The 12,805-nt window shown below is 38.3% G+C and overlaps 1 protein-coding gene across 1 annotated transcript in view; it reads left to right on the forward strand.

Moving 5' to 3' along the window:
* The first annotated feature begins 543 nt into the window (after positions 1 to 543).
* Positions 544 to 12,805, forward strand: part of UTP20 (UTP20 small subunit processome component) — a 118,542-nt gene continuing 106,280 nt past the window's right edge. Inside the window, exons 1-10 of the mRNA XM_017516584.2 lie at positions 544 to 764; positions 1,559 to 1,639; positions 6,099 to 6,165; positions 6,281 to 6,413; positions 6,857 to 7,045; positions 9,482 to 9,563; positions 10,663 to 10,800; positions 11,254 to 11,409; positions 11,946 to 12,092; positions 12,174 to 12,308. Of these exons, the coding sequence (XP_017372073.1) occupies positions 720 to 764; positions 1,559 to 1,639; positions 6,099 to 6,165; positions 6,281 to 6,413; positions 6,857 to 7,045; positions 9,482 to 9,563; positions 10,663 to 10,800; positions 11,254 to 11,409; positions 11,946 to 12,092; positions 12,174 to 12,308 (1,173 nt within the window). The 5' untranslated portion in view covers positions 544 to 719. The remainder of the gene's footprint in view (positions 765 to 1,558; positions 1,640 to 6,098; positions 6,166 to 6,280; positions 6,414 to 6,856; positions 7,046 to 9,481; positions 9,564 to 10,662; positions 10,801 to 11,253; positions 11,410 to 11,945; positions 12,093 to 12,173; positions 12,309 to 12,805) is intronic.

Here is a 12,805-nt window from a genome sequence, read left to right on the forward strand (position 1 = left end):
TAAAAAACTGTACAATTATGCTTAACAACATGTTATGCATAGACTTTAAAGTGGTGGGAAAAACACCAAAACATTACAGTGATTGTGCATGAAAATAAAAAGATTTTTCTTTAAAACTCCTTTTCTATTTTTCAATTTTATTTACCGCTTAGTGGTTAAGAATACCAAAATTTGGAGTCTGAGTGAAGACTGTCACTTACCAGCTGCACTACCTTGGTTTCCCCTTGTGTCAAAGTGGCTTAAAAATACACACAGTACCTTCTTTGTATTTAACATCCCCAATAAACTTTACCGTGAAATTATGGATAGAAAGATCTTTGCACGGTGCAAGGTACATAGTGAGGGACAGTAATGTTAGCTGATAATGATGACTGGCACGTTTTATTTTATAATGAAAACACATACTTGTCTTTTAAATCTTTACCAAAGGGAGTGAAAACCACGCCTCACCCAAGGACCCGCCCTAAGTGCGCTGCCGCGCCTCCCGTAGGCCCCAGCGAAAGGACGCGCCTGCTCCGTGCTCTTTTTCCGTCCACGTGACCCACTCAGGCGCTTCCTTGTCTCTAACATGGCGGCGCCCAGGGACTTAAGCTGCACGTGAAAGTCTGGGCATCTGGGAATCGAAGAGTACCTCTTGTTAGCCACTTTCCCCTCCTTACTGTCGGTTACATTTCTTCGACCCTCCCGAGGGCGTCGCGGGCCGCTGCTCCTCTGCAGCCATGAAGACAAAGCCGGTTTCCCACAAGACTGAAAACACCTACCGGGTGAGCGCGGGAGCTTGAGCAGGGAGCCGCGAGTCTCCGCTGCCTCAGTCGTGAGACAGGCTCTGAGCGGGACTCCAGGGGCCTCAGACTTCTGGGCCGAGTGTGTCACTTGCCTGCAGGCTCCGGCGAAAGAAGGAGACTCTAGATGTAGTAAACATGGGTTGGGGGAGGAAAGAAGTCTGGACAGCAAGGTTCGCCCATGGTTTATCGGGTCTGGCCAGTCTTGGGAATTTCTTGCAGTCCAGAATTAAATTCAGTATCCCAGGAGATTGCTTAAGACCGATTATCCCCTTATCTTTCATCTTTAAAGACGGAATTGGGCGAGCCGGCTGGCGGTGAGTGATTCCCAGCTAAGGCCAACTATACAGTGCTGTCTCTACTTGCCCCTTGATAGCTTGTTTCCGGGTCTTCGTTAGGATACAATCACAGGTCTGTATGTGTTTAAAAACACTTCTGTCGCAGCGAATTTGCTAGGTCCCCATGCTTGTGGGAAGCTATGAAACCTAATAAATCTAGCGAGACTAATTGCCAGCGTTTACCTAGGCTCACGAGCCCTGGCATTGGAAATTTTATTTGAAATGACATAGCTTAGAGAAATTATGCAAACATATAGAAGTATTCATCATCTCTGAATAGTGATGCAGTACATATTTACAGCCCTATGTTTTTCAGTTTATTTTTCCACTTGCCCTTTGTGATTCATTAGTGATACCTGCATACAGCATTCAAATAGGTATTCAAGATCTGATAAATATGAAATTGATGATGTACCTTAAATATGCTTTCCTTTCCAGTTTCTTACATTTGCTGAACGACTGGGGAATGTGAATATTGATATTATTCATCGGATTGATAGAATTGCAAGCTATGAGGAGGTAAGATAATGCGATACTAACCAATTTTAAAGTGTTTATAGTCGGTGTTTTAGTTTTTCCTGTTAGTAGAAGTGAATTGTTGTTCAGGCTATTTCCCTTTGGACATGAAATGCATTAGACCTGTGCCGTCTCATACAGCAGCCACACATGGCAAATTGTATTTGAAGTAAATAAAAGGCCGGGCGAGGTGGCTCACGCCTGTAATCCCAGCACTTTGGGAGGCTGAAGCAGGTGGATCATGAGGTCAGGAGTTCGAGACCAGCCTGGCTAACATGGTGAAACCCCGTCTCTACTAAAAATACAAAAATTAGCTGGCTGTGGTGGCGGGTGCCTGTAATCCCAGCTACTCAGAAGGCTGAGGCAGGAGAATCGTTTGAACCTAGGAGGTGGAGGTTGCGGTGAGCCAAGATCATGCCATTGCAATTCAGCCTGGGCAACAGGGTGAGACTCTGTATCAAAAAAAAAAAAAAAGTAAATTAAAAATTTGAGTGCTCAAATGTGGCTTGTTACTACCATATTTAATAAATAAAGAATTGGAGCATTTTCATTTTTGCAGAAAGCTTTGTTGGGTGAAGCTCTATTAGAAAACTGACTTGACTTTCTACTGGCTTTCGTGATTGTAGCCTCCCTCTTTCCCATATGCATTCCAAGCACTGCTGCAGATCCATATTCCCGAAGCTATAATTTTAAAATGATTTTGAGCAAGTCCTTTTCCTGGGGCTTAATTTTCTCCTTTATAAAAATAAAGGGGCTAGACTACGTAATATTTTCCAGTTCTAACCATACTCTGACTCTGTCATCCCTTTATGCAGAAATCTTTTTCTGCATCATCCTAGCCTTGTAAAGTCCTGTGTAACATGCCTTTACCTTGGAGATCCAATCTCAGTTGTTACCATTCTTCACTTGACTATAATCAGACTCCACTCACTGTGTCTTTGAATGCATTATCTCTACCATGGAAATTCACTGTTAAATGATGTTTGTCTAGGTGAGCACATGATGCTTTGGGAACTCCTAGTAAAGGAAGCCTAACCTACATTCTTTAAGGGTGTCAAAAAAGGTGACCTAGGTGAGGTGACACCTGAATTAAGTCTTGTTTATATAGGTTTAGCATGGTAAAGAGGACAGGAAAGGCTGTTCCATGCTGAGGGAGAAGCCTATATAAAGGAAGAGAAGCTAGAGAATGCATGACACATTCAAGAAACTGCAAAGCAGCCCAGTGTGGTTATAGGTGTATATATGGTGGGGTTTTTTTTGTAACTGTGGTGATTGGGATAGGGCAAGGGGGCAGCTGGTGACATAAAGCTGGAGAGGTACACAAGGATCATAAAGGGCTTTTATGTCAAGCTAAGTTGGGATTTTATCCTGAAGCTGGGGGGACTTAGAATTCTAGGACTGTAAGCAGGGGAATGAATGACATGATCAGGTTTTAAGTTTTCGATCTCTCTGGGTTTGGTGTGGAGAAAAGAGCAGGACTGCAGTCCTGCATCATATCATTATTCCTCTGCTAGCCTTTTAAGGTCCTGCGTAACATGCCTTTAACTTGGAGATCCAATATCAGTTGTCCATTTCTGAGGATTTGACTGTCATCTAAGTAAGAAATGATTATGGTAGCGGCAGTCAAGGTATAGAAAAGAGAAGGATTCCAGAAATATTGAGGAAGTAGAATGAGTGGATAGGAGTTGAGACCTACTGGATTTGTATCAAGGAAGAGAATGAGGTTAAGGCTGAATTGTTGAGGATGTCACTCATCAAGATAGATTTATAGGAAAAGGAGGACAAGGTTGTAAAGGTAAGATAATTAGTTCTGTTTGGAGCTTGTGTTTGAAATACCTATGGCCATCCAAATGATAGTGTCCAAAAGATGTTTGAATATATGGACCTGGAGTATAGGTGACTTCAGAGGTGAAATTACAGATTTGGCATTTAGAATATGGTTAATAGTTTAAGCCACAGTAGAGGTCGAAGGTATCAAAGGGTAGAATGTTAAGGCGGCAGAGAAGACAGCCTGGATTTAGAATCGTGGAGGATGGTCCAGAATGGCTTCAGTCACGTGTCTGGCAGTTGGCTGTGACTTGTTGATCTTGGTTCTGTTTGTGGCCTCTTATTCCCCAATAAGCTAGACTAGGCTTCTTTTCGTGGTGGCAGAATCTTTTCAATAGAGTGAAAGCAGAAGCTATCAAGGCCTCATAAAGTTTTGCTTTGGTCATCATGGGGTCATTGCATGTTATTAGTCAAAGCAAGTGAGGAGACCAGACCAGATTCAAAGGGTGAGGAAATAAGACTCCATCTCTTGGTGAAAGGAGCTCCAGAGTTACACTGTGAAAGGACGAGACATGGTCTCTGACACGTAGCTGACATGTGCCATTCCTGTGCTAGACTAGAAATGTGTTTTGCATTTAAGTTTTAAAACTGTGTTGCATATTTTCCTTCTGCCTTAAAGGACACTAAAACAAAAAAATTTAATATTTTTGCTTTTGAAAAATAGAGATAGGATCTCGTGTTGTTGCCTAGGCTAGTCTCAAACTCCTGGGCTCAAGTGCTCTTCTTGCTTTAGCCTCCCAGTGTTGGGATTACAGGCATGAGCCATCATCCCCAGCCTAAAACAAAATTTAATGGGCTGCTCTTTCTTTTCTGCCTTTTTTTTTTTTTTAATTTTTAGTTTTTAATTTTTGTGATTACATAGTATCTATTCTGCCTAACTATTGATTTTAAAAATTTCCAAAGAACAATTTAAAGATTTTATTTTATTTTTTTTGAGATTGTAGTTTTGGCATGTTGTTTGCGTGGGTGCTTATGTGTTTATTCTCTCTTTATAAACACACATATTTGTATTTATTTTTATTTTTATTTCAACTTTTACTTTAGATACAGGGGGTACATGTGCAGGTTTGTTAAATGAGAATATTGTGTGATGCTGAGGTTTGGAGTATGGATCTTGTCACCCAGGTAGTGAGCATAGTACCCAACAGGTAGTTTTTTTTAAACCCATCCCCACTTCCTCCACCCTCTAGTAATCCACAGTGTCTATTGTTCTTACATTTATGTCTATGTGTACTCAGTATTCAGTTCCCACTTATAAGTGAATAAATGCAGTATTTGGTTTTCTGTTCCTACATTAATGTGCTTAGTATTATCGCCTCCAGCTGTATCCATGTTGCTGCAAAGGACATGATTTCATTCTTTTTTATGGCATACACTATTCCATGTACTATACTTTCTTTATCCAATCTACTGTTGATGGGCACCTAGGCCAATTCCACGTCTTCGCTATTGTGGATAGTGCAGGGATGAACATATGAGTACATGTATCTTTTTGGTAGAATGATTGATTTTTTTGGAGGGGTATACATTTATTTATACATATACATCACACACAAACATACATGTATATACATGTATGATAATAATTTATTGGCCTTACCTTTCAAAGTACAAAGTAATTTATACCATGTTAACAAGTTAAGTAACATAGTGGTAAACTTAGGAAAAGCCCATTATCTCACTCCTGCCATGCCTAATTCCCAAGAAAGCCAACACTGACAGTTCAGTACAGTTGTATTTTTCCATATTGTCCTCTCATGTTCGTATGTACAAACATTTATGGGGGGTTTTATTGTTTTGTTTGGTTTTTTAAGGAAAATTGGATGCTACCATACCCCTTCACTATATAACTTGCTTTTTATCTGTTTGGGGGCATGTCATCAGTGTGGTTCTAGTTCAATGGAGATATAACTCTTTTTAGTAGCCACGTAATATGCCTTGGTATATATAGACCACAAGGTATTCCAACCATTTTCCTATTGTTGGGCATTTTATGCTGTTTAATGTTTCCCCACACTGTAGTTAAGCTGAATAAATACCTTTTACTTACATGCTTGCAAACTTTATAATACCTGGGTCAAAGAGCATAACTGTTTTGAATTTTAATAGGAATGCCACATGACCTCCTCATAAGTTGTAGTAATTTATATTTCTAAAAGCAGAAAGAAGGAACTGTAAAGAACTAACACAATCTTTGCCTAAAATTGTAAAAAAAAAAAACAAAAACAAAAAAAAAAAAAAAGGAACTGTAAAGAACTAACACAATCTTTGCCTAAAATTGTAAAAAAAAAAAAAAAAAAAAAAAAAAAAAAAAAAAAAAAAAAAAAAAAAAAAAAAAAAAAAAAAAAAAAAAAAAAAAAAAAAAAGGAAAACAATTTTCTCTTACTGGACAGTATATATAGACTCCAGAAAATTATTTGCTGCAACCAAATCAACAAAACGTTTTATAAGTGATCTATTGATAACTTCTGATTACTTTTTTCAGTGTGTTAATTAATGGCCTGTTTTAAAAAACTAAAGGGAGTTTTTAAACTCTTCACTATCATTGTCTTAAAATATTAATATATCATTCTATTTACTTTGATCATTGCTTTCTTAGAGTTATCTGATTAATGGACTGCTTTAATCTTGACAGGAGGTTGAAACCTACTTTTTTGAGGGTCTGCTGAAATGGAGAGAATTAAACCTCACGGAACACTTTGGTATTTTCTATTTTGTTTCTATTTTATTCACCCGTAGTTTGCACTTTATATGTTTCATATAGCTGAATAGTGGTGTGATGGAAAAGAACATATATTTTTTTTTTCTCCCACTCAGGGAAATTTTACAAAGAAGTTATTGACAAATGCCAATCATTCAATCAGTTGGTCTATCATCAAAATGAGATAGTTCAGAGTTTGAAGACTCACCTGCAAGTTAAGAACAGTTTTGCCTATCAACCTCTTTTGGAGTAAGTAGCATCTTGAAAGAAAGCTCATAACTATATTTGTCTGAATTTTAAGAAAGACCGTGTTTCAAAGCTACATATGCCTCAGATCAGGTGTTCATAATTTAGAAACAAGAAGGATTTTCCTTTTCTGTTAGGAATGGGTGCATTACCATAAAGCAGAATCTTAGCGGTATAGTTTTGCATTTGTTGCATACTCCTAAAATAATCCTATTTTTCTTTGACACTGTAGGAACAGTTGGCTACAACTTGTGATGGAATGTAACTACTTGCCTGATTTCTTTGCCGAGCTCTTAAGATTTAAAGAATTGTATATATTTTCAGACTTGACTTAGAAGTATTTTTATTTAATTAATCCTATGATCACAGGCCACTTACTATCGTTAAGTAGATTTGCAGCCTTTTAACAAAATCAGCATAATCAGTTGCTTCTTTTTTTAATCCAGTTTGGTTGTACAGTTGGCACGAGATCTGCAGACGGACTTCTACCCACACTTTCCAGAGTTTTTTTTGACTATCACCTCAATCCTGGAGACTCAGGACACAGAGTTGTTAGAATGGGCTTTCACCTCATTGTCATATCTTTACAAGTACCTGTGGAGACTGATGGTGAAGGACATGTCCAGTATATACAGGTGACCCGCTTCTCTCTCTAGCATGTTTTTTTAGTTGCCTGCTTCTTTTTTCCTGGCTTCTGTCTGACTCCAAACCGCTTTGCCAGCTCAGTGCCTGATTGTGTCCGTGTACAAAGTTGATTCTCCAGCCACAGTGCTCCACAGTCTAGTCTGCCAGTCTTAAGTTGCCATAACCATCTCTCTTCTCCAGCTACTGAAAGTTGACCCACCCATGAAGGCCTGACTTGGGCTCCACAGCCTCCACGAACAGGCATGTTCACCAGAAGTATTAATAAAACTTTGTACTCTCGATCCTCTTGGCATTTTTAACCACTTATGTCCCAAAACTTTTGCTGGACTTGTTTAGTTATAATGTATTGCTGTCCTCTCTACACCTGTGAACATGTGAACACGTTTAAGGGAGGTTTAAGACAGGTTAAGAACGCTGTTTTAAACATTGGCATTTCCCTAGCCAGTGGTATTTACTAAGCTGAAGGAGACACTCAGTATTTGTGAGTAAATGTGGACAAGGAAAGAGAATGAATTTCATAGCAAAGATTGTCTGTTGTCTGCTTAAGTCTGGGATTTGATGAGATTTTCCACTTGGTCTTCTGATGGTTTCCATGTTCTATCATTGCCACAGGAATGTTTAATATCAATCATAATCCCCTATCCCCCAGTAAATGGTGTGTGTGGTATGGGACAGTTGAATTTGTTTTATGCACCCCTTTCACCCAGCCCACCCTTCTCTTTTAGGAACTTTGAATGAAGAAAGATAAAGAAATCTTTTCTAGCTTTTCCTAGTTCCCTATGACACTTTTGGTAAAATATGTTAGAAACCAGTATTATTTCATTAAATAGCCAGCAAGGTCTTCGGGGAATAGTTGATTTAGTTTTATGACTTCCGCTGTCAAAAAGCTGCCACTTTTATGTCTCCTAAGTCAGGCTCTCCAGTTCTAAATTTATTTGCTTTCAGTATGAAAACTTCAGCAGCCTGGCTACTTTCACTTGAGTATTAGTGAAACTGAACTCAACACTTTACTGTTAAACCAACTCTTCTTACCTGTATATTCATTCATGTGCTCAGTTAATAGGTATTGAGTATCTGCCATATACCAGGCCCTGTTTGGTTACCCATTTTCTGTCATTAGTACTGACATTCTTCCTGTCTCTGAATTTTGGCATATCGGAGGCATCTTTGACCCAGTTGTCTTCAGAGGTCTCCAAATCCTCTTGATTCTGCCATTCATGCATTTGCTCAGTGAATGTTTATTGGACACTGTCCGTATGTCAGGCACTTGAGATATAGTCACAGATAAAACAGATAAAAATCCCCTCTTCTCACAAAGTTTACGTTTTAGCAGGAAGAGAACATCTTGGGCGCATGCCCAGCAAGAAGTCGTGGGTGGCCGAACAGCTTGTGTAAGGGTGAGAGTAACTAAGTGATGCAAGAGAAGCAGTAATAAGGGGTCAGATCGTCATGGGTCCTATGGACTGCTGTTAAGGTCTTCAGCTTCATTGCAGGGATTCCTGAATGTCTCTTGGGTTCATCCCTTGCCCTTTCCCTCTCGTAGTCTCTTCATGCCTGTTAACCCAAGCTCGTATGACTTGAGCAGCTTTCTAATTGAATCACGAGACTCTTCTGTCCTCCTTTATTTTATCCTGTATATTGCTGCCAAGTTAATCTTTCTGAAAATAGTCGTTTCTCATTCAGCCAACGTTTATTAGCACCTGCTATCAGTAAAGAACTATTAGGTACTGGGGTTATGGCAAAAATAGGAGAGATATATTCGATACGCTTCTATCATTAGGGAGACCAAATTTAACAATGTGATTATATACAAGTAAAGTATTTAGTTATAGATGCATGGCTGCTTGACCTTGAGAAGGTTGCTTATGCTTTCTGTTTCACTTTCATTATCTGTAGAATGGGGATTATAATAGTACCCGTCCCATAGAGTTATTGTGCTGATTAAATGGAGTAACACAGAGTAAGTGCTTACATAGATGTAAGCTAGACCTGTCTACCTGAGCCGCTTTATCCACAGCTGCCCTCCTCCGCTATATCATCTTTCCTTTTTTAGATGGACCAGCCTCCTTGTCTCATGACCATGATCATTTCCAGCTGCCTCATCTTTGCTCTCGCTTTTATACTAATAATGTGGACTGCAGTCCCCACCTAATTTTTCAGTCATTTAGAGCTCATTACAACGTTCAACTTTTCATGGAGTCTTGTTTGCAAAACCAGTACCCCCAGTCCTAGGACTCTTAATGTCTGTGGTCTTCAAGTCTTCTTTTCAACATGTGGGTGTCTCCATAAATGAATGAGATTTTAAATTTGTTTGATGCCTGCTGTGTATTCCTTGCATACCTAGCACATTGTTGCCCATATTGTTGACATGTAGTATGTATTTATTAACTTATGATTAATTAAATATATCTTTTTTTCATGTATAGCATGTACAGCACACTCCTGGCTCATAAAAAACTACATATAAGAAATTTTGCTGCTGAAAGTTTTACTTTTTTGATGAGAAAGGTTAGTCTGATCTTTTATGTGTTTGCCGCTAGTTAATCATCAAGAATCTGATGAATAGGCCAGACGCGGTGGCTCATGGCTATAATCCCAACACTTTGGGAAGATGAGGTGGGCAGATCACATGAGGTCAGGAGTTCAAGACCAGCCTCACCAACATGGCAAAACCCCATCTCTACTAAAAATACAAAAATTAGCCAGGCGTGGTGGCGTGCACCTGTACTCCAGCTCTGAAGGCTGAAACATGAGAATTGCTTGAGCCTAAAGGGTGGAAGTTGCAGTAAGCTGAGACCACACTACTGCACTTTAGCCTGTGTGACAGAGCGAGATTCCATCTCACACACACACACGCACGCACGCACGCACGCACGCACACACAGACACAGACACACAATAATAATAATCTGATGAATAGAAGTAGATACCTTTTAAAATGTGGTTATCATGGACTAATTTTATGTACGTATCTATATACTCAACAGAAATCTGTTACTATTTTGAATTAATCTCACAGTAAGCTTTATTTGTTGTTCATAAATTGATATGATCTAATTTGGGTCACTATTGTTATTTAGATTTGTGGTAGCTTTCAGTGTGTATCTCAAAAATACCCTCTAATTCGAGTTAGTAAATATATGAACTGTGACATTAATAAGAATTTTTCTAATAGTTTCCTGGAAGTAACTGGTAGCACAGTGTCATTTGTGTTTGTATAAAACGATCATAGTAAATTTTAGAGAGTTTTTGTAATGAAACAAAAACACTGATACTAAATTTCTTTTATTTCATAAAATACAAATATTTTACTGTATACAATACAAAATACAAATTTATTTACTTGAAAAGATAAAATGTTGACTTCTATAGTTTTTTTGTAGTACATACCTTCCTATATAATACCAATGAATTCACTCTTTTATGTGACAAAAATAGTGAGAATACACTATTTTAGTAGTTTGAAATCATTACAAATATCTGACCCTTTCACAATTTTTTCCTAAGTATATTTAAATAAGAATATGTAGAATAGCAAATAAGAGTTCTTCATTTGGATATGTTTATGTTTGTGAATATAATTTTCCATTTCTACTTTACATTTTAGGTCTCGGATAAAAATGCACTTTTCAATTTAATGTTTCTTGATCTTGATAAACACCCAGAAAAAGTCGAAGGTGTTGGACAGTTGCTCTTTGAAATGTGCAAAGGAGTTAGAAATATGTTTCATTCCTGTACAGGCCAGGTACACAAGGGGTGGGATGCTTAGAGTTTGTGTGGATAGATTAAACAGAAAGTAGAAAAGAATGAGGCAAATGATATGGAGAGAGGACAGCCTAGTAGATAGCACTAGATGGGGAGCATTGGGTATTCAGTAAAAATGCTTATCCAATGTAGGCCTTGGACAGTGAGATATTACTTACAGAGTCATTGTTGTCTTCTTCATCTTAGATGCTAGGGGAAAAGATAAATTTATTAATGGGCAAGGGTAGGTGGGGAGGGAACAGTTGTAATGATAAAATTCCCATCCTAGTTCAGAAGTTCCTTTTGGGACACATTAACCATCAAAGTTGTCATATCCTTGACTATTCCAGACCTGATTTTTAAGGTAGCTAATGTAATCAGAGTGGTGACTCCCAGAGCAGTGCTTGAAAATAAAGAGTTTATGTATTAATGTTAACCACTTGTATTCCCACAGGCAGTGAAGCTAATTTTGCAAAAGCTAGGACCTGTCACTGAAACCGAAACTCAACTACCGTGGATTTTAATTGGAGAAACACTCAAAAACATGGTCAAATCCACTGTATCCTACATCTCCAAGGAACATTTTGGTACATTTTTTGAATGTTTGCAAGTGAGTTCTAATTTTTAAGGTTTGGATTTTGATAAGTTGTCTAAGAATTTACTGTTGCTGCTCTTAGTTTTGCAAAGCACTCCTAGAAGTTGCATTTTATAATTGTTTTATTTATACTTCTATACACAAATTAAAATTTTCCTTCCCTCCACCCCCTGTGCTATTTTTTTATTTGATATGGCATCTTAAGATGCAGTAGAAGGCTCTGGAGCCAGACTGCCTATTTGAGTCTTGGCTTTTCCACTGACTGCTAGTGTGACTTTGAAAATTACTTGAAATCTCGATTCCTCAGTCTCTTCATCTAATACATGGGGGTAATAATATTCTCTCCCTCTGGGTTGCTGTGAGGATGCTGAGTGAATACTTGTAAAGAACTTAGAACAAGGCACTCAGTGTTAGCTGTTATCATTAGTGACTCCTGGTAAATGTATCTTTTTATTCCAAAGCAAAAGAATGTCACACAGTTTTCATTACTGGATTAACAGTTAGGTTTGATATTTTATAGTTATTCTCCCTGTTAAATTCTTTGTTTGCAGGAATCGCTATTGGACCTACATACAAAAGTAACAAAAACTAACTGTTGTGAAAGTTCTGAACAGATTAAAAGGTTGTTGGAAACATACCTTATACTTGTAAAACATGGAAGTGGAACAAAGATAACCACACCTGCTGATGTCTGTAAGGTGAGTTCCCAACTTAATATGCGCGAGAGTCTGTTTTTGAAAAGCTGATTGCTGAGAATGCATTGTTTTTTCTTTTTGCAGGTTTTATCTCAAACACTGCAAGTAGTCAGCCTCTCCACGTCTTGCTGGGAGACGCTCTTGGATATAATTTCTGCTTTGATCCTAGGTGAAAATGTTTCCTTGCCTGAGACCCTCATCAAAGAAACCATAGAAAAAGTAATTTACTTCAACAAATATTAAACCTTCTGAGTGATAGAGTGAAAACCTTCTGAGTGATAGAGTGAAGTGTGGCAAAGGCTCTGCCCTCAAGGAATTTACAGTCCTGTTAAGGAGATGGGAATTGCATGTAGTGATGTAAATAAGCAAAATAAAGTGTGATAAAAGCTACATTTATATAGCAAATAAGCAAAATAAAGTGTGGCAAAAGCTAAATCTTTGCATATTCTGCAAATATGTAGCACTTACTGTGTGCTGGGTATTCCAGGATGAACACTGATGCCTGTAGGTTTTGACAGTTGTTGGAGAAATAGAGCCTGGAACCGAGTAGTTATAGTCTAATGAATGTGTCTAGTGAAGATGTGTTGAATTATAACTATTAATTCTGTCTGGGGTTGAGGAACAGAGAAAGCTTTTCAAAGGACTTGTATTTGGGATAGTCCTTGAAGGTTGAAAAGCAGTCTGCCAGTCAGAAGTGGGGTTAAAAACACTAGGAG

This window comes from Cebus imitator, unplaced genomic scaffold (assembly GCF_001604975.1).
Source record: "Cebus imitator isolate Cc_AM_T3 unplaced genomic scaffold, Cebus_imitator-1.0 Scaffold18, whole genome shotgun sequence".
Lineage (NCBI taxonomy): Eukaryota > Metazoa > Chordata > Mammalia > Primates > Cebidae > Cebus > Cebus imitator.